Source organism: Pan paniscus, chromosome 6 (genome assembly GCF_029289425.2).
Source record: "Pan paniscus chromosome 6, NHGRI_mPanPan1-v2.0_pri, whole genome shotgun sequence".
NCBI lineage: Eukaryota > Metazoa > Chordata > Mammalia > Primates > Hominidae > Pan > Pan paniscus.
In genome coordinates this window covers 187,498,528-187,518,771 of record NC_073255.2, presented here as the reverse complement: position 1 = coordinate 187,518,771, position 20,244 = coordinate 187,498,528, and the positions used below count along the sequence as shown (strand labels likewise).

Sequence of the window (20,244 nt, the reverse complement as noted above, 5' to 3'; positions counted from 1 at the left end):
GACAGAGTGAGACTCCATCTCCAAAAAAAAAAAGAAAATTTAAAATAATCCAGGCACGGTGGCTCGCATCTGTAATCCCAGCACTTTGGGAGGCTGAGGCAGGCAGGTCACTTGAGCTCAAGAGTTTAAGACCAGCCTGGCCAACATGGTAAAACCCCGTCTCTACAAAAAATACAAAAAATAAGCTGGGCGTGGTGGTGGGCACCTGTAGTCCCAGCTACTCGGGAGGCTGTGGCAGGAGAATGGCGTGAACCTGGGAGGCAGAGGTTGCAGTGAGCCGAGATCGCGCCACTGCACTCCAGCCTGGGCGACAGAGCGAGACTCCTCCTCAAAAAAAAAAAAGAAAAGAAAATTTAAGTTCACACGTGTGACTCGCCCATGTCTACTGCACAGTGCTGAATCAGAGAAAAAAACAACAGGCAAAACATCGAAGATGCCCCTGGGTGTTCACGGGAACGTGCAGGCCCTGTGACAGCCCTGCCCCCTCAGGTCCCTTCCCCTGGGCCTGGATGAGCTAAACCAACGTACCCCACACTCTGCCACCCGGGCTCTCAGGCTCGGGTCCGGAAATGGTCATTCCTGTGATCTCACGCAGCCCTCACCTCACGCATCCCCACGCAGGCGGTGATGACAGCTGAGCCTCTGAGACAAGTAATGAGACAGTCGCCACCCAGCACGCACATCCTCAGGGCGGCTGCTGCTCTAAAAGCTCTGCAGACGTTAACTGATTTGCTTCTCACGCCCACACCATGAAACGGATGCCCATGTTTTACCAATGGCAAAGCTAAGACACAGAGGGGTTAAGGAACTCACCCGAGGTCACACAGCTCCCAAGTGGTAGGTCTGGGACTCAAATCTAGGCAGCCTGGCTCCAGAGCCCAGGTGCTTAACCTCTATTCTATTCAGGCCCTGAGAGAAGAAATGAAGGCCAGGCTTCATTCCACATCGCCCAATATAGAACCATCCAGAACAATCTAGAAGTAATAATGGGGTGGCAGGGGGGCAGGGGGTACTGCCTCAGAGTGATGGAAAGCCTCCAAAACGTCCCAACTCTTCTCAAACAAAGGCTCTGGGGCTTGCCTTTCTGGTATCTTTTTTTTTTTTTTTTTTTTTTTTTTTGTACAACTGTGATTGGACAAGACATTTAGAGCATCTTTAACCAAAACCTCCTCCAGGCACAGAAGTGCCATCCACCAGTGCCTGGAAAAACCCAGGCCCAGGAAGGGGTGGGGATCCCAGCAGAAGCAGAGCAGAGATCCCTGGAGGGGTCTAGACTTTTCGGTCCTCCCTCTGCCCCTGTGACAGGCTTTGATCCCACTCCAGGCGCTGGGGTTTCAGGTTTGCAAGCCATCAAAACACCAAACTGAAAAGGCTAAAGGGAAGCTGCTGTAGGCAGGCACCCCTACGGCGGTAAGGAGGGGTTCTGGCAGAAAAGGAACAGGCACAAAGCCCTAAGGTACAGCCATCTGGGGCTACGGTATGGAGCGGGCACAGCCAGCCTCAGCCTCCTGGGTGGCCCAGAGGATGGCACTGTCTGCTCAGCTCAGGGCACATTGAGGCCGAAGTGCTGACTATGGGAACTCAGACAGTGCCTGACTTGCAGCAAACAGAGAAATGTACGTTGTAGAAAAACCTACATTAAAAGAGATTAAAACGGTCTTCAGCTCAATAAGAAAAAGTAACATTGGGAGGTGGAGGCCGGAGGATCACTTGAGGCCAAGAGTTTGAGACCAGCCTGGGCAACACAGACCCTGACTCTACAAGACAATTTTAAAAATTATTAGCCAGATGTGGTGATACATGCCTGAGTCCCAGCTACTCAAGAGGCTGAGGTGGGAGGATTGCTTGAGCTTAGGAATTTGAAGTTGCAGTGAGCTACGATCGCGTCACTACACTCCAGTCTGGGTGACAGACCAATATTCTGAGGAAGGAAGGAAGGAAGGAAGGGAGGGAGGAAGGGAGGAAGGGAGGGACAGAGGGAAGGAGGGAAGGGAGGGAGGAAGGGAGGGGAGGCCAGGCATGGTGGCTCACACCTGAAATGCCAGCACTTTGGGAGGTGAGACGGGAAGATCACTTGAGGCCAGGAGTTTACAACCAGCCTGGGCAACATAGTGAGACCCCATTTTTACAAAAAGAAAAAAGAAAAAGAGGAACAAACCAAAAGTAAAGTGAATAAAGGATATGTACAGAATGAACAAAATGCAAATGACCCCTCAAAAATGTTTTAATATCGACTCTCACTAATAGTCAAAGTGAATCCAATAATGAAATAGCTAGTGATCAACTACTAATCAAAGTCAAACAAAGTAAAACAACGAGAGTCATTTAGTCTTTTTTTTTTTTTCTTACGTATCAGATGAAGAAGGGGTGCCGGGGAAGTGGGGCAGGGAACTCCAGGCTGTCTCTATGCCTGAAAATCAAATGGCCTTTCTGGAGGGCAGGGTGCCAGAGTGCCGCAAACGTCCTAAAAATGTGCCGACCCCAGACTCTGACCATTTTCTTCTGAAAATTTGTCCAAAAGCAATAACGAGACAAGCGTACAAGGCGGCACATAATAAACAGCATTCCCTTACACAGGATACCCTGCCACCTTTCAGAATAATGCCTGATATTTCACCTGTGCTTATGACACGCTAGGCACTGTTCTAAGCACACCGCATTGGGGGTCTCAATCCTCAGCACTACCAAGCGGCGGAGCTTTGTTATGACCCATCTCAGGTAAGGAAACAGAGGCACAGAAAATCTCACCTCTCCCCACGGGATCTCTTCTGATTCTCAGCTCCTGGAGGGCTCCAAGGGGGCGCATCTCAAAAGTGCTGCATGACAGAGGCAGCCTCAGAACAGATCTCAGGGACCCCAGCTCAGGTGCTCACTTGACAGACAAGACCCCTGGCCAGGGAGCCAAGCCTGGCCTGTTCCAGATACTCACGCCAGGGTCACCCCTAGCTGCATAGACAACCAGAATGTGACTCTCAGAAGACGCACCCAGAGCAGACTTGCCCCAGCTCTCACAGCCAGTTAGTGGCAGAGCAGGGACGGGAACCCAGGTATCCTGACTCCCAGCCTAGGAGCTGCCAAATACGCAAATGAACACGGGAGCCTCCTTTTGTGAATCTCCGGCTCCCCTTCTCCCAGCAAAGCATTTTCCACAACAATCCCACGTTTGCTGCGAAAGCCTAGTAACAGCAAATCCAGCAAAGAGTCGTTAATAGAAAAAAGACCAGAAGGATGCACATCCGACTGCTCACCACAGATCCTCCCAGGAGAGGGGAGGCCGGGCAGCCACCTTCCTACTTCTACATTTGAATGGCTTTTAACAAGCATGTATTTACTTTCATCCCTTAAACACATTAAAATGAAATTTAAATTAAATACATATTTGGGCACGGACGTGGTGGCTCATGCCTGTAATCCCAGCACCTTGGGAGGCCGAGGTGGAAAAACTGCTTGAGTCCAGGAGTTCAAGACCAGGCCAAACAACATAGCAAGACCCCATCTCTACAAAGAATGAAAAAATTAGCTGGGTGTGCTGGTGCATATTTGCAGTCTCTGCTACCTGGGAGACTGAGGTGGAAGATCGCTTGAGCCCAAGATTTTGAGGCTACAGTGAGCTAGGACTGCACCACTGCACTGCAGCCTGGACAACAGAGGGAGACCCTGTCTCCAAAAATATATATACACACACATATACATACATATAATACATACGTACATATATATGTTTCTTGAGCAAGCAACTGTCTATTGTACGCTACATCCGTGCTACCCATGGGAGACAGACGCCTCAGAGAGCCACCATTCAATTCAGTTGGGGATTGAAGACGTCCAGAAGAAAATTATAGTGGGGAGCAGAAGCAAATTATAGTAGGCAGCAGGAGGCCTAATTCACCCTAAAATTATATTCTAAAGGCTTCCAAGAGTTAAACTCTGGTCCATTTGACTCCCATAAAGTTTCCTGTAGAAGCAGCTTTTAAGGGCTGATGTGGTGTGGCCAACAACACTTATTCAGCCCATACATGCAAGGCAAACCACAGAGACCTGGAGTTGGAGAACCAGAGAAAATCCCTGCTTCCTCCCCTCACTGCGTGGCTTCAGGAAAGTTACTTAATCTAGGTCCTAGGCTGTCTCACTTGTGAAATGGAAATACTTGCAAATCCAAAAAAGACCCTCCTCTGGGAAAATAAACTATGAGATGCAAAGTGTTGCAAAGCCTCATTCCGACCCCCAGCAGTGAGCCTGGCAGAGGGAAGGACATTCACGGGTGGAACATGCACCACCCAATCTCTGCGCCCTCAAAGCACGTGGCTGGGCTCACCCCATTTCCCTACCTCCACTCTGCGCTCCAAAATAAGCTCCCTTACCACTTGGCCTGCAATGGTTTAAGTCAGCTAGGGGTCAGGAGGAAAGCATCAGATTAAACTAATTTCCAGTTACCTGCATATTAAAAAGAAACTAACACAACAGGTGGATGTTTAGGCAATGCCACACACGGACATGGGAGTTCTTACGGGGGTGTCTGTCTCCCCCCAGCCTTGGCTCTCCCAGGCTACACCTGCTTTCCAAGAAGCGTACCTCGTTCCCTCCACTTCTGGGCCAGGGACGCACTGACAGCTGGTAGGGGGCTCACAAGCACAAACGAGCGGTGTGGATGCTGGCGTGGCTCAAGCCTTCTCAAAGGCCTAAACCCTTGTGACGCCCGTCTTTCGCAGAATGACGCACCAACTCCTGTGGTTTCTAGGAACACGGCAGGGTGGAAATAAATACTGGAGAAGCATGAAATACTCCTTCACCAGGGTCCTGCCCACCTCACCCACCCATCTCCTACAACTCAACACCCGAGCTGCAGAGTCCAACTTGCCGTTCCGAGAGCCACACTATGTTCTCCTGCCTCCGTTATCTTCATCATCCTGTTTCCTCTATGTGGGAATCCTCCTGACCCCCAGGCCTGGCACACGTTTGAGGAAGGAAATAAATGATACAGGAAGATTGCCAGGTGGCATCATAGGGACAAGGACTGCTTCATCTGTGGGGTACCACTGCTGGGGAGAGCCAGAGCTGAGACCCTGGATGGAGCAGGGTACCAGGGGTTCCCACGAGGCCATGCAGCCTGAGATCAGGCTGGACAGGTCTTCCTGTTCTGGCTTCTGACCCGGAAGAAAGAAGTCGTGATGAGGTTTCCCAAGTCTCTGACCTTTGCCCTGCCCTGGTGTTCTGAAAATCTAGGTCTCCTTCTGGACTCCCAGTGCCTCTCTGGCACCTCCTACAGGCTGAGTCATTCTCTCCAGGCGCACCAAGCCCAGACCTTCTGGCCCCTTCTCTCCCTGTCTCTCCTTTGATTGTCTGCTTTTCACTGTGCTAGATGCAACTGGGCCGCACAGTAGGAGCTAAATGAATGTATCTGGAACAAATGAAGCTTTCCCTGGCTACTAGCACCCACATGGTTATGCTCTTTTTCAGAATTGCTAGAACTCTTGCGAGCAAAGTCCTGCATAAGCAACCAGGCCCCCATGAGACACTCAGTCCCTAAACCAACGAATTGCCAGAGGGGCCTGGGCTGGCTCCAGATGCATGTCCCCGGCACCCATCCCAGACCCCCCCAGTCCTCGTCTTTGAAGGGAACCTCAGCAGTGTGTGGTGCAGCAGGGCCCACGGCGGAATGCAGGGCCCGGCCAGGGAGTGCCCACCCAGGAACAGTAAGGAAAGCTCAAGAGAGCACCCTGGCACAAACATGGGGACCATCATACCAGTCCTCCAGAATCAAGTCACAGGACGAACAGAAACAGACACAAACACTAAAACCCCAGGTGTGCCTAAGGGCTGAGGGCTGTGGGATGCTAGGGCGTATGCCGTTTTGTTTTGTTTTGTTTTTGTTTTTTTTTTGAGACGGAGTCTCGCTCTGTTGCCCAGGCTGGAGTGCAGTGGTGCGATCTCAGCTCACTGCAAGCTCTGCCTCCCAGGTTCACACCATTCTCCTGCCTCAGCCTCCCGAGTAGCTGGGACTACAGGTGCCCGCCAGCACGCCCGGCTAATTTTTCGTATTTTTAGTAGAGACGGGGGTTTCACCATGTTAACCAGGATGGTCTCGATCTCCTGACCTCGTGATCCGCCCGCCTTGGTCTCCCAAAATGTTGGGATTACAGGCGTGAGCCACTGTACCCAGCCACATGCTCCCTCTGAGCTGCCACCCAACTGCAGTCACAGCTGTGGCCCCTTCTCTGTCTAGCTGAGGCTTGACCCAAACAAGAAACCCCCACATCTCTTTACCTTAGTCCCTTTAGGATGTCACCAAGCCCACAGCCCAGGGCAGGCAATCTGTGAACTGAATGAAAGTGAGTGGGGTAAGGGTGACAGTGAGAACGCTCTGCTGGCCAGGCCAGGCCAGCTGGAATGCTCGAAATAACTGTTTAAAAAAAAAAAAAAAAAAAAAAAAGCCCTAGTGGGAAAACAATGGAGAAACTTGAGTAAGTCACCCAGCTGACAAAGCCCAGCTCCGGCACACATAATAGTAGCCATATGGCACACACACCTAATAGTCAGGTCCACTTCCACTTCCAGGCGGGAGCCCCACCCCCCCCCCACCCCGGGAACTGCCAGCAGGGATCCCAGGCCCTCCCCAAGCCCCTGCTCCTCCCCTGTGCCGGGCCCTCACCTGCACACACCGAATGGGACCAGCAGGTCCTGGAAAGATCCCGGGCTGCTTTGGGGCTCCTGGCTAGCTTGGTACAACATCCTGTGCTCCACGTGCCCAGTGTCCCCATTTGGACTGAGGCCCTCGTTCTCCTGCATCCCTCTTTCTAGGACTCAGCCAGGAAACCCAAGCTGTCAGGGAGCGCTCACTGCAGGTGAGTGCCAAGCCGGAAGCGGGCTCCTGTTGAAGGCCCATACTCTCCCTGGCTGTATCCGCTTGGCTCCCTCCCTTCTCTGAGCCTCAGTTTCCCCACTAGTGAGGTGAAGGTGGCTCAGAGGCTCTGCACATAGTGAGCCCTCCAGCTCTCCCTCCCAGCTGAAGGCTGTACTTCTTCCACTCCCTAAGGCCAAGTAATGGGCAGGTTTTCTCTTTCCTTGGCCTCTGGTGGGAAAGGAACTTTTCAAAATGGTCTCCCTCTCCTCAAATCCTGTCCTGAAACACAGGAAAGCCAAACATCCCCTGCTTCCTCCTGTCCTGGACACGGGGTCAGAAGTGACTGTGAGTGGCAGAGACTACAGGAGGCCCAAGTGCCCACTGCACTTCCTCAGAGCCAGATGGATCCTGACCGCAGGTCCCACGTCACCTTCAGAGCTGGGACAAACAAACCCTTCACCGAAGTCTAAACAGAGTGAGGGAGGCTTTGTTATACACTCGGAACTGCCGCCCCTTTCCACGGAGAGGCTTAGCCCCAGGAAACACAGGACCCGGCTCCCAGCTGACACTGTGTTTATGTAACAGCCTAGGTCTGTTCGGCCCTGGGGCTGGGGGTGGAGGGCTGGGTCTCAGTCCAGCCTCAGACTGTGCTCGGAAACGCCCAGGGAGTCTGCGCCTCTCCCTCCTCGCAGAAGGAAGGTGGGGACACCGCTTCGCAGGACAGAAGCAATATGGTTTGGCAGATGGAGAGGAGTTCTATCGCAGGAAGGATATAGGGCAGAAATTGGAGAAGGAGTGGTTTTTTTTTTCTTTTGAAGACTGCCTACAGCAGAAAAGTGGGAACGCAAGAGAGGTGAGGTGGATAAAGATGACGGTGCCAGGAGAGGCTGGGCAGGGGGGAGGGAAGGACAGAAGGACAGCAGGGCAGCAGGGCAGCAGGGCCCAGGAGTGGGAACAGCAGGGCTGAGAACGGATGTGTGAGCCGCGGCTGGGTCGGTCTGGTGACAATGAGACACCGGCTCCCGGGATTTCACGAGGGTGAGGCCGAGCTTCCAGGCCTAGTAGACGGAACCATGGGGTATTTCCAAACCGCAATGGAGAAGTCGGTCAGGGGAGGGCTCTAGGAGGGGAAATTCTGCCTGTTGTGTTAAATTTAAGATCAGGCAAAAAAACTCAAGGGCGCCCCAGGAATCAGCCTTCACATCACAAAAGATGCTCAACCAGAGGCTCCCCTGAGCTGGGGAGGAGGGGTCGCTGCTCATCAAGCTGGAGCCAGGGGAGCCCGGAAACCTCTCCCTGCTCTGGGAAAAGCTCGGAAGCAGATGTGCCCCCACCCTCCTGTGGCCGGCCCACAAGGCTTGTCGCCCTCCAGAAGGAGCTGGGGGAAGGTAAGCTTGGAGCAAATCAGGAATGTCTTTACTTCCTCCAAGGACAGTGAAGCTGCAGCAACGATGTCTCTCCCGCCTCCACCCTCTTCAGATCTAAGAGGAAAAATTGGTCATCTCCTGTCTTTGGGGCCCAGGGCTCGCACAAATGCCATCTCCTAGTCCCCAGCCACAGCGGTGATTCAGGCCATTTACTCAGATCCACGTTAATGAGTTTTTTCTGTCACCTAATTAGTTCACAGAGAACTCAGCCTTGAGAGGAAAGAAATAAGAACGGGTTGGGAAAAGGCAGAAGGAAGTCAGACTGTCATGTCACAACAAAAGATAGAACCCAGCACCACATGGGGTCCCCCCAGACCCAATACTTCTTCCCCGGCTATGGGGACCTCTGAAAGCAGAAAGGGAGGTGTTCAGGTGCACTATCCCCCAGAACCTCAGGCAAGCAGATGAAGCTGGGAGTGGGGCCCTAACCTTAAGGCCCAAGTCAGGGACAGGCCCCTGCCCATAACTCCATGTTATCGCAAAAGGCCTTGGCTCTCACTGCATTTCCACTGAGGCCAAACCCACCACCTGCCGGTGGGCGTCCCTTTTCAAACAGAGCTGGGGGAGGAAGCAGATGGCCCAGGGTGAGGCCCATCTGTCCGTGCCCGCTCGAAGGTCACCATGCCACTGGGGTGCCTGCGGGTGCCTCCAGCACCCACCACACCAGGGCTTGCGAGGCATCTGCCAGCAGCGTGCCACCACTTCCTGTGCCCTCAGCGGTCGAAAGTCCAGGGCCTAAGGGCCCAGAGAAAAAAGCGCTAGGCAGCGCAGTGGCCGGGGGTTTCCGGTCCCCGACTCCGGGTGCGGTGTCCCTGGAGGTCGGTCAGCACCCGGCTGCCCCGCAGCTGCCTCCAGACCGAGGAGCCGCGGATCCCCGTCAGGCTCATGACCCGGCCAAAGCGCGGATGGACCTGCCGGCGCCTCCCACGCGGTCGCTGAGCCTCAGCCCAGCGCCAGGCCCGGCCCGCTCCCGCTTGGCCGCCGCGGCGTAGGGGGTGTGCGTCGGGAGAGGGCGCCGCGGCGAGCGCCACCCTCCGGGCCTGCGGGCGCTGGGCCCGGGAAGGCTGCCATCCACTAACGCGAGGCTCCGATCCCCCGCCCCACTGCGGAGCAGGGCCCGGGCAGCGGCTAAGAAGCCTCCCCGGTCACGACCCCACCTCCCGGCAGCTGAAGCCCTCTGCCGCGCCCACCTTCCCCGGCCAGGCCTGGACAGATCTGGTCCCGGCCCCCACAAGCGACACCACCTTCGCGCCCTGGAACACAGTCAGCAGAAAACCCCCAACCCCAAAGTGTCCCCGAACGAGATATGGCGAAGCTGCCCGCCGGTTCTGCAACACAGATCGGCAAACCTCGTGGCCTGGTCCTCAAGCGCGCAAGGACCCCCGACAGGGAGAGCATGGCCAGGCACGGCCTGTGGAGCCCTCGGCCGGCGCCGGAGAGGCCACTGCGCCCCGGCTCCCGCAGCCCCCGGCTCCGCTCACCCTCGATGGAGATGACGTGCTCCCGGATCTGGTTCTGCAGCGCCAAATCCTCAATGCGCTCGATCAGGTCGTAGATGGCGTAGATATTGGGATGCACGGACTCGAAGCGCTGGATCTCGGCCCGGATGGCCGCGGAGTTGGAGAGCGCGAACTGCTGGGGGGGCCCGCCGGCCAGCTGCTGCGAGGGGCCGCCGCCGCCCCCGGCCCCGGGCCCCGCGCCGCCGAACTGCCCGCCGCCCCCCGCGCTGCCGCCGCCGCCGCCGCCGCCGCCCCCCGGAGCCGCCAGGCTCTGCTGCTGCTGCGGGCTCTGCCCCCCGCCCGCCTGGAAGTTCATGGCTTCGGAGCCGTGGGGCCCGAGGCGGGCCCGGGGCGGCGCGGCGGAGGCGGCGGCGGCGGCAGCAGCGGCGAGCGGGCGCGCGGGGCTGGCGGGGCCGGGACTACTGGGCTGGCGGCGCGGGGCTAGCGCATGGAGCCGGGGGCCGGGGGCCGGAGGCCGAGGCCAGGAGGCGCCGCCGCGCACGCTGTGGCCGCCGCTGCCGAGCGCTTCCCAGCGCCGTGATCCCGCTGCCTCGGAGCAGCCTCCAGCGGCAACAACAACGGGACCGGGAGCGCGCGGCCCAGGCCCTCCCCCCGCGTCATGCGCACGCACCGCCGCCCCCGCCGGCTCCGGCACACGCAGCCCGAGCCCCCCTCCCCGCCGCCCCCGCCCCTCCTGCGCGCCGGCCCGGGCGCCCCCGCCCCTCGCTCGCTCGCTGGCTCTGCAGCCTCCACCCCCGAGCCGCGCGCTCCAGCCCAGGCGCCCCGGCCCCTCCCACTCAGCCTCGGCCCTTCCGCCTCCTCACCAGCCCCCACCCGCATTGCCTCGAGGGCCACCCTCGCGGAGGAGACAGCTGCCCTGGTCTCCTCCCGCGCCCGGCTGTCGCTTTCGCCTCCCTGCGCTGATCTGGGCGGGGTGTGGGATCTCTAGGCAATGCCCAAACAGTGCCCTGCGCCTGAGGGTGCTGCTGACCGAGGCTGATTGGCCGAGGAGTCCGCCCAGGCCCAGCTGCTCCTCGCTTACAGCGTCCCGCCTTCAGTGCGGCATAGGCTCCCCTGTCCCCAGGCTCCGAGGTCAGCCCTAGAGACCACCCTGCTGCCGGAGTTTTCTCCCTGTCTCCCTGCCCAGGCTCTCCACTGCCGGCTGCAGCAGTGCTCTCCTAAAAGACCCTCCCCCTGCCGGACTTGGGAGATTAGCTAAATGCTACCCGACCCCATTGGTACATAGAGGAAGAAGAGGGAGGGATGAAATATTATATGCCTTTCTCCCCTACTCATCCCATTGGAGGGACCAACCAAAGCCCACGTGGCTCTCAATTTTTCTTGTCCTCACCCCTTGTCCATCCTGTCCTTTCACTCCCTCTAGGGCCAGGGAGCTCCCTGAAATGTTCCAGTTCCTCTGCAGTCCCATTGCCAAAGTGGGCTGCAGTTCTGTTAGCCCCCTCCCCCCCACCAACACACACACACGTTTCCTAAAACCTACAAGAGGTGACATTTGCAGAGGCCGCAGCCAATAAATCTGCCAGAGATGTTGCAGGGTATCTGCTACCCCCAGATATCCTAGGGCATCAGTGACACACATCGTCCTTCTTACGCACACTTCCACTTCCCTGGCCAAGCTGGATCTTTTCCCAGCATGAAGCTGTCCACTGTTTGATTACCCACACAACTCAGCCCCAGAATCAACCCAGTCACTATTCGCGAGTTCCTTGTACCTTCCAAAGCACCTGGTGCAAGCTAATCAACACACAGGGTCTCCTAAGCTCCTGAGGAACCTGTGTTTCTATCTCCCTGCATAAGCTTAAGGATATCTTGTGCCCTCTCTGGGTTTCATCTGCAAAATATAGTGGTTGAACATAAAACCTAGTTCTGATGTTGTATAATTCTAAAAGTAACATCCAACATCTCTTTTAGATGCTTAATTAGAATTGACAGCAGGAAGTAGCACCAGGTATACCTCCCAAGAGAGACACTAAGAGCAAAGAGCTCCTCAAATGTGTTGCCCCAGCAACTAGCACACACGTGTTATAGCACTGTTGGGCTGTTCACACGTCTAGCTCTTCTACTAGTATATGGAGCCACATGAGGGCAGGAAGAGGGTCTGATTCACCATTTTATTCCCAGTATCTTGCACAATGCCTGGGATATAGTGTGTGTGTGTGTGTGTGTGTGTGTGTGTGTGTGTAATTTTTTTTGAGACGGAGTCTCACTCTGTCACCCAGGCTGGAGTGCAGTGACTCGATCTCAGCTCACTGCAACCTCCACCTCCCGCGTTCAAATGATTCTCCTGCCTCAGCCTCCCGAGTAGCTGGGATTACAGGCGCCCGCCACCACGCCCAGCTAATTTTTGTATTTTTTTCTGTAGAGACAGGGTTTTACCATGTTGGCCAGGCTGGTCTCGAACTCCTGAACTCAGTGATCCACCTGCCTTGGCCTCCCAAAGTGCCAGGATTACAGGCATGAGCCACTGCACCTGGCCATAGTACATCTTTTAAAAAATATGTTAGTAGAATAAATGAATGAACAGGAGGGATGGAACTAGAGGTAGGTTAGTTCTGTATGGTATCAATCTAGACTGACATTCCTAAGGCAATATTTGGGCCACTTGCTCCCACAGTAGGCAAGAACCATGGGAAGACTAGGATAGATTATTTTAAATCAAGACTGGCCTGTAAAAACCAGGATGTGAGATCTCTGTGGCTACAGGAGCCCAGAGGGAAAAATCCAGATATCCACAGGCCTGGGATTCAATGCCATCCACACAGTAACACACCAAAGACCCGACTCCTGAGACCAGGTTTGGGTGGAGGTGAGCGAATAGCTACTGTGTGACATGTACCTTAGTTTTTACACTTTTTAATAAAACATCTAATTTCTTCCTTATGATTGACTTACGAGGTATGTTTTAGAAAGGAAGAAATTAATGTTCAGAGAGATTCAATAACCCACCCAAGGTCATATAGCTGAGAAGCACAGGATAAGGGATCAGGATTTGTGCCAGGTTCCAAGGTCTATGCTTCTTCCACAGCCCTGAAGGGGCTGTGGAGTCCCGAAGGTGGAGGAGGGGACCAAGGAAAGGGGCAGCCCTGAGGATGGGTATCCCTAGCCAGCCTGGTGGGGCAGCCCATGGATATTGGGCTCTGGGCTGAAGAATTAATTTTGGTGGCCAAAGTGCCTTCTGGCGTCCACTCTGACATAAGAGTAGGGGCCACCTGAGTTCCTCAGAGCCTTCCACACTGCATCACGAACACGGGTGCTCTGACGTGCTCCAGCTGACGTCGGTGTCTGGTGTGATAGATGCCCTGGCTGTTGGCAGGGGAGGGGGCGGACGCTGCTGCCGCCCAAACCTCTAGGGGGTAGCACAACCCCCAAAACCGCCCCCGCCAGCCCCTTCGCGATCTGCAGGCGCAGAGAACCGCGGGTGGAGCCCCACACGTGGGTCCGCAGGGCGGAGGGCGGGGACAGCGCGGCGCCGGACTACAAGTTCCACAATGCCCCGGGCCGCGGCGGCGGGGAAGGAGGGGTGCTTCAGGTGCCTGCGACCTCCGCGCCTCCCGCCCGGAAGTGCCCGAGGGGCCGCGATGGAGCTGGGGGAGCCGGGCGGTGAGTCCCCGCGCCGTGACCGCGCCCATCCCGCCGCCCAGGGCCCCGGTCGGGCCGGGATCGCCGTGCCCTCCTGCGGCTCCGGGGGGTGGGAAGGTGGGAGGGGTGATGAGAGGTGGGGGTGGGGAACGTGAAGTCTCGGATTCCGGGCGGGATCTGGGGTCGGGCAGCCCGCGGGGCTTGGAGAGACTTCCAGAGGAGGCGCGGAGTTAGGCCTCCGCGGAGTGGGGTTGAGGGGACCTGGAGGGGGCCGAGCTGGGTGGGTGGTGACGCTCGGTGGCTCCAGATTGCCCAGGGGCGGAGTTTGACGTTTGCTGTGGGGGAAGCCTGGGAAGCAGTCCTGTGCCGCGGGTGGGGTTTAGGTGAACCGTAACGCGGGGGGCGGGGGTGGGGGCACAGAGGCTCTACCCCCACCTCTTAGAAACTTTAGCAGCGGAGTAGATGAGCCTGGGGTGAAGTCGGTGAAGGAGTAGACACACTGGGGTGAAGTGGGCAGGAGAATAGATACGCTTGGGGGTGAAGTTTGGTTGGGGTGAAGTTTAGGAGAGGCGTTGCTTAGGCCCTTACCTTGGGATAGGGTTTGGGTGAGTTGGGAGCTGGTTGAAGACCTCGAGCTCAGATGACAGAAAGTTAGGACTTGGGATTCGGCGATGGGAAGGGGCACCCGGAGGCAAGTTTGGGGCGACTGGGAGGCAGAGAAGCCGGTACCCTGGGGTGGGTGAGGGGACGGAGGCTGAGGACGGTGGGAGCGTCGCGGTGGGGTGAGGGCAGGACCCTGTGGAGGTTCCAGGGCTCCTGGCCAGGGGGCCCGGGCCTCACGGGCTCTTTGTGCCTCTCCAGCTCGGTAGCGCGGCGGGCAAGGCAGGCGCCATGACCCTGATTGAAGGGGTGGGTGATGAGGTGACCGTCCTTTTCTCGGTGCTTGCCTGCCTTCTGGTGCTGGCCCTTGCCTGGGTCTCAACGCACACCGCTGAGGGCGGGGACCCACTGCCCCAGCCGTCAGGGACCCCAACGCCATCCCAGCCCAGCGCAGCCATGGCAGCTACCGACAGCATGAGAGGGGAGGCCCCAGGGGCAGAGACCCCCAGCCTGAGACACAGAGGTCAAGCTGCACAGCCAGAGCCCAGCACGGGGTTCACAGCAACACCGCCAGCCCCGGACTCCCCGCAGGAGCCCCTTGTGCTACGGCTGAAATTCCTCAATGATTCAGAGCAGGTGGCCAGGGCCTGGCCCCACGACACCATTGGCTCTTTGAAAAGGTAAGTAGGTCAAGAGGCAGGAGCAATGCTAAAGACAGGGGTTGGGGGAGTGGTCGCAGAAGGCCCCCAGAGACACCTAAGACCCAGCCCTCCTTTATACTGGAGGCGCTGAGCGCCCCAGATCACAACTGTACTTGTTCCCCTGGCCGACGGCCCCTCCCAGGCCAGGGCCAGTGTGTTGTGGAGGGCAGGGGGAGGGTGGGAGTGCTGCTCCGGGGCCAGGGACTAGGATTGCCTGAGGCCTGCTCTCTTACCCAGGTCCCTCTCTCCTCAGGACCCAGTTTCCCGGCCGGGAACAGCAGGTGCGACTCATCTACCAAGGGCAGCTGCTAGGCGACGACACCCAGACCCTGGGCAGCCTTCACCTCCCTCCCAACTGCGTTCTCCACTGCCACGTGTCCACGAGAGTCGGTCCCCCAAATCCCCCCTGCCCGCCGGGGTCCGAGCCCGGCCCCTCCGGGCTGGAAATCGGCAGCCTGCTGCTGCCCCTGCTGCTCCTGCTGTTGCTGCTGCTCTGGTACTGCCAGATCCAGTACCGGCCCTTCTTTCCCCTGACCGCCACTCTGGGCCTGGCCGGCTTCACCCTGCTCCTCAGTCTCCTGGCCTTTGCCATGTACCGCCCGTAGTGCCTCCGCGGGCGCTTGGCAGCGTCGCCGGCCCCTCCGGACCTTGCTCCCCGCGCCGCGGCGGGAGCTGCTGCCTGCCCAGGCCCGCCTCTCCGGCCTGCCTCTTCCCGCTGCCCTGGAGCCCAGCCCTGCGCCGCAGAGGACTCCGGGGGCTGGCGGAGGCCCCGCCCTGCGACCGCCGGGGCTCGGGGCCACCTCCCGGGGCTGCTGACCCTCAGCCCGCACTGGGAGTGGGCTCCTCGGGGTCGGGCATCTGCTGTCGCTGCCTCGGCCCCGGGCAGAGCCGGGCCGCCCCCGGGGCCCGTCTTAGTGTTCTGCCGGAGGACCCAGCCGCCTCCAATCCCTGACAGCTCCTTGGGCTGAGTTGGGGACGCCAGGTCGGTGGGAGGCTGGTGAAGGGGAGCGGGTAGGGGTAGAGGACTTCCCCGGAACCTGTGCAGATTAAAGTAACTGTGAAGTTTTCACTCTTGCAGTGTGTCTGAGTGTGTGCGGGCTGGCGGGCGGGGAGTCCTCGCCCCTTGGGAGAGAAGGGCACGGACTGCGCCTGGGGTCTGGCCCTCCGCCTTCCCTTCTCCCCAGCGTTCTGCTCTGGCTTTGGCGCCGGCCTCCGCGGCCCCGCCCTCGGCGCCGGGCGCGCACTTCCCGCGGGCGGGGCTCGCGGCTCCCTGGCTCGCAGTGCCTGCCGGGAGCCACGTCTCCGAAGACCGATAGCTGCTTCGGGATTGGCGTCCGGGCGGCTATCTAGGGGCTGCTGGGAAGATGGCGGACTCGGTGGCTAGCCGATGAGGAGGCCGCGGGGGGAACCCGGCCCCCGGGCCCCGAGACCGACTGAGGGAGCGACCTGCGCAGGGCCCGGGGAGTCATGTAGGGGTGGCGCCTGCGGGGAGGGCTGCGGGAGGGCAGCGGGAGCTGGTGTTAGCGGCAGCGGCCACGGTCTCCTGGCGTCCCTGGGCCGGGGTGGGTGTTGGGGCCCCCGACTTCGCCGACTCCGCGCCATCGCAAAGCGGTGCACTCGGGCTCCACGCGCGCCCTGCGAGGTGGGCGCTGCGTTTTCATTTCACGGGTGAGGAGACTTAGAGAGACGAAGCCACTTGTCCAAGGTCACGCCGCTGGTGAGTGGGAGCGCCCAGCATGGAACCCAGCACCGTCCAGCCGCGGAGCCCGCGTTCCACCCTCTGTGCCGCCGCCGCCTCCTGTGGGAGAGGGAGGTGGTCGGGAGAGTGCACGCCGGTGCCGCCTGGGCTCCAGACTGGGCGCGACCACTAACCCGGTTAATGACCTCGGGCTTAACTTAACCCCTTCGCTGCTCTGGGCCTGTGTTTCTCCACCGGTGAAATGAGGTAATGCCAGCCCTGCCTACTCTTCATGGGCGTGTAAGGAGCATCAGAGATGGTGCATGTGGAATTGCTTTGCAAGTAGTGCTGCGCTGAGCGCACTGAGGATTATGATTGCTGTTTCAAAGGCGTGGAAGGAGGCAGAGGGGCGGGGTGGGGAAGAGGCCCAGAGCAGTCACAAAGGCTTGCTCTGACCACAGGCCCCCTAAATGAGGAGTGAGGTAAGCAGTAGGTAGCAGGTCTTTCTCCCCTTTGGAGAAAACCTCACCCCCTTTTTTGGGCTGCCCCTCAGGGTCTCCATCACCCAACTCCATGCTTCGAGTCCTGCTCTCTGCTCAGACCTCCCCTGCTCGGCTGTCTGGCCTGCTGCTGATCCCTCCAGTACAGCCCTGCTGTTTGGGGCCCAGCAAATGGGGGGACCGGCCTGTTGGAGGAGGCCCCAGTGCAGGTCCTGTGCAAGGACTGCAGCGGCTTCTGGAACAGGCGAAGAGCCCTGGGGAGCTGCTGCGCTGGCTGGGCCAGAACCCCAGCAAGGTGCGCGCCCACCACTACTCGGTGGCGCTTCGTCGTCTGGGCCAGCTCTTGGGGTCTCGGCCACGGCCCCCTCCTGTGGAGCAGGTCACACTGCAGGACTTGAGTCAGCTCATCATCCGAAACTGCCCCTCCTTTGACATTCACACCATCCACGTGTGTCTGCACCTTGCAGTCTTACTTGGTGAGGAGGGGCTTGAGGTGGGCGCCTGGGGGGCTAGGTATTAATGAAGAATAGGGAGAACAGTAGAGGACCACGGACAGAGACCCAGCCTCTCAGGCGTTTGCCCAGGAACGCTTGCTCCTGCTCCCGTCCTATGTCTGCGGCAGACATCATGAGTCGAACGCACTCCTTCCAGCCTCGCTAGGGTGCCACCCCAGATTCCTGCTAATAGAGTGCCCTAGGAAGCCACCATAATTTGTCACAATTGGTATGAGATGAAAGCCTATTTGCCATCTTTGTATGTGCTCCCTACAAACCGTTTTGATACCTCATAGCCACATGATACTTTACATTTCTCTAGTGTTTGCACTTAAACTCTAGCACACCTTCCCGCTCAGGAAACGGGAGAGGAGAAAGGTGGAGAATTCACCAAGTAACCCCATGATAAGAACAGCAGCACAGCTCTGTTGTTACCAGGCTGCCTTTTACCTCTCCCCCTCAGGCTTTCCATCTGATGGTCCCCTGGTGTGTGCCCTGGAACAGGAGCGAAGTCTCCGCCTCCCTCCGAAGCCACCTCCCCCTTTACAGCCCCTTCTCCGAGGTGGGCAAGGGTTGGAAGCTGCTCTAAGCTGCCCCCGTTTTCTGCGGTATCCACGGCAGCATCTGATCAGCAGCCTGGCAGGTGCTGGAGGGGGTTAAAATCAGATGGGGGTGGGGAGGGTTGACAGGAGGAGGAAGGTGGGCTCAGTTGGCTGGGTTGAGGTGGAATTGAGCCACCTGGAGGTCCGGCTGAGGCCCAGCGTGACAGGCTGTTCTTCACAGAGGCAAGGCCAGAGGAACTGACTCCCCACGTGATGGTGCTCCTGGCCCAGCACCTGGCCCGGCACCGGTTGCGGGAGCCCCAGCTTCTGGAAGCCATTGCCCACTTCCTGGTGGTTCAGGAAACGCAACTCAGCAGCAAGGTGGGCTTGCCACCCACCCTCCAGTGCATCTCTGTCATTCTCAGGGACCTTGTCAGGCCCAGCGCCTCGTGCAGCTCGGCTATCCTTTTCCTGAAGCAGACACACCCTCTCTGTCCCCTGGGACCTGCATCTTTTTCTACACCCTTTCTGTGGCTTGCCCACCTCCTGTCACCAGCATGCATTCCTGGAAATCTGCAGTTTCCCAAAGCACTCTTAGCAGCATCCTAGCTCCACCCATCCCTCTCGAAGTCTTCAGGGCCAGACCCCACAGCGATGTCCCCTCTGCCTGTCTGGTGATTAGTCACGTGCAGCTCGTGACTGCTTTGCTGTTGAACTGTGAGGCCGGAGGGACTGTCCTGTCTTTACAGCAGTGTTATAAACCTGAGAGCTAAGCCTCTCTAAGGCTTAGCTTGTAAAAGATGACTGCAGAAATACTTGACACTGGGTAATGAACTGCTCTTCCTCCACAGGTGGTACAGAAGTTGGTCCTGCCCTTTGGGCGACTGAACTACCTGCCCCTGGAACAGCAGTTTATGCCCTGCCTTGAGAGGATCCTGGCTCGGGAAGCAGGGGTGGCACCCCTGGCTACAGTCAACATCTTGATGTCACTGTGCCAACTGCGGTGCCTGCCCTTCAGAGCCCTGCACTTTGTTTTTTCCCCTGGCTTCATCAACTACATCAGTGGTACGCAGCTAGGATGGCTGGCTGGGCCCGAGGGCTGGAGAGGCAGGGGAGCAGGGTGGCCTGCAGCCCAGAGCCCCAGTCCCCGCCTCCCCACAGGCACCCCTCATGCTCTGATTGTGCGTCGCTACCTCTCCCTGCTGGACACGGCCGTGGAGCTGGAGCTCCCAGGATACCGGGGTCCCCGCCTTCCCCGAAGGCAGCAAGTGCCCATCTTTCCCCAGCCTCTCATCACCGACCGTGCCCGCTGCAAGTACAGGTGGATGGGGCAGCCTGGGGCAAGGGGAGGGGCCAGCCTGGGACCAGCAGAGTGGAAAAGCCAGAGGGACCATGAAGCGCCAAAGCTAAGGAGCTCTCGGCCACCATAAAACTGGGCCCTGAAGCAGCAGAGGGCTTTGCCCAGGGTGGTGGCACTAGACTGGGACAGATTAGGATGAGGTGCCGGGCCCTTCCTGCTACTGGTGTCCTTTCTCCTCAGTCACAAGGACATAGTAGCTGAGGGGTTGCGCCAGCTGCTGGGGGAGGAGAAATACCGCCAGGACCTGACTGTGCCTCCAGGCTACTGCACAGGTGAGCAAGGGGCAGGCGGCAGGCCCGGGGAGACGGAGCCCTGGCTAAGGCCGCCGGCCCTGCTCCCCCTCCAGACTTCCTGCTGTGCGTCAGCAGCTCTGGTGCTGTGCTTCCCGTGAGGACCCAGGACCCCTTCCTGCCATACCCACCAAGGTCCTGCCCACAGGGCCAGGCTGCCTCTAGCGCCACTACTCGAGACCCTGCCCAGAGGTAAAGGAGGCAGGGTGGGGGAGCCCTGGCCACCTTGCCCGCCATGCCCTGAGCCACGTCCCTCCCCCTGCAGAGTGGTGCTGGTGTTGCGGGAACGCTGGCATTTCTGCCGGGACGGCAGGGTGCTGCTGGGCTCGAGGGCCCTGAGGGAGCGGCACCTAGGCCTGATGGGCTACCAGCTCCTGCCGGTGAGTGGCCCTGGCCTGGCCCGTGGCGCATCCTCACTCCCAGCCTGCGGGTAACCTGCCGCCCTCTCCTCTCCCCACAGCTACCCTTCGAGGAACTGGAGTCCCAGAGAGGCCTGCCCCAGCTCAAGAGCTACCTGAGGCAGAAGCTCCAGGCCCTGGGCCTGCGCTGGGGGCCTGAAGGGGGCTGAGGGGATGATGTGGGGTTCAGGATGGCCCCCCCATGGGGGGTGGATGATTTGCACTTTGGTTCCCTGTGTTTTGATTTCTCATTAAAGTTCCTTTCCTTCCCCGTTGTGAATCTCAGTTTTGGGACGGGGAGCAGAGCTGAGTCC

The 20,244-nt window shown here is 58.5% G+C and overlaps 3 protein-coding genes across 13 annotated transcripts in view; 2 read left to right on the top strand and 1 right to left on the bottom strand.

Moving 5' to 3' along the window:
- Window positions 1–10,938, bottom strand: part of AGAP3 (ArfGAP with GTPase domain, ankyrin repeat and PH domain 3) — a 58,495-nt gene extending 47,557 nt beyond the window's left edge. For 3 of the 6 annotated variants that reach the window (XM_008967950.6, XM_008967952.4, XM_034965267.4), the window contains exon 1: window positions 9,750–10,393. In XM_008967950.6, the coding sequence (XP_008966198.2) occupies window positions 9,750–10,083 (334 nt within the window). In that variant the 5' untranslated portion in view covers window positions 10,084–10,393. Of the gene's footprint in view, window positions 1–9,749; window positions 10,394–10,758 lie in introns of those variants that run through there. The other 3 variants (XM_034965268.3, XM_034965271.4, XM_034965270.4) reach the window with 3 other exon arrangements.
- Window positions 10,939–13,175: 2,237 nt separating this feature from the next.
- TMUB1 (transmembrane and ubiquitin like domain containing 1) lies at window positions 13,176–15,737 on the top strand. 2 transcript variants are annotated; one of them, XM_003815078.5, is made up of 3 exons: window positions 13,176–13,388; window positions 14,229–14,647; window positions 14,922–15,737. In XM_003815078.5, exons 2-3 carry the CDS (start codon window positions 14,259–14,261, stop codon window positions 15,271–15,273), a joined length of 741 nt encoding a protein of 246 aa, XP_003815126.2. In that variant the 5' UTR covers window positions 13,176–13,388; window positions 14,229–14,258; the 3' UTR covers window positions 15,274–15,737. The 2 variants fall into 2 exon arrangements, with proteins under 2 accessions (XP_003815126.2, XP_003815127.2); XM_003815079.6 differs by lacking the exon at window positions 13,176–13,388 and adding an exon at window positions 13,546–14,058.
- Window positions 15,738–15,910: 173 nt separating this feature from the next.
- FASTK (Fas activated serine/threonine kinase) lies at window positions 15,911–20,201 on the top strand. 5 transcript variants are annotated; one of them, XM_003815074.5, is made up of 10 exons: window positions 15,911–16,137; window positions 16,900–17,322; window positions 17,804–17,983; window positions 18,124–18,263; window positions 18,734–18,947; window positions 19,044–19,203; window positions 19,423–19,514; window positions 19,589–19,724; window positions 19,798–19,912; window positions 19,993–20,201. In XM_003815074.5, the coding sequence occupies exons 1-10, from the start codon at window positions 16,056–16,058 to the stop codon at window positions 20,098–20,100; spliced, it is 1,650 nt and encodes a 549-aa protein (XP_003815122.1). In that variant the 5' UTR covers window positions 15,911–16,055; the 3' UTR covers window positions 20,101–20,201. The 5 variants fall into 5 exon arrangements, with proteins under 5 accessions (XP_003815122.1, XP_008966192.1, XP_008966196.1 ...); XM_008967944.4 differs by having other exon boundaries at window positions 18,734–19,203; XM_008967949.4 differs by lacking the exon at window positions 16,900–17,322 and having other exon boundaries at window positions 15,981–16,137.
- Window positions 20,202–20,244: the final 43 nt, after the last annotated feature.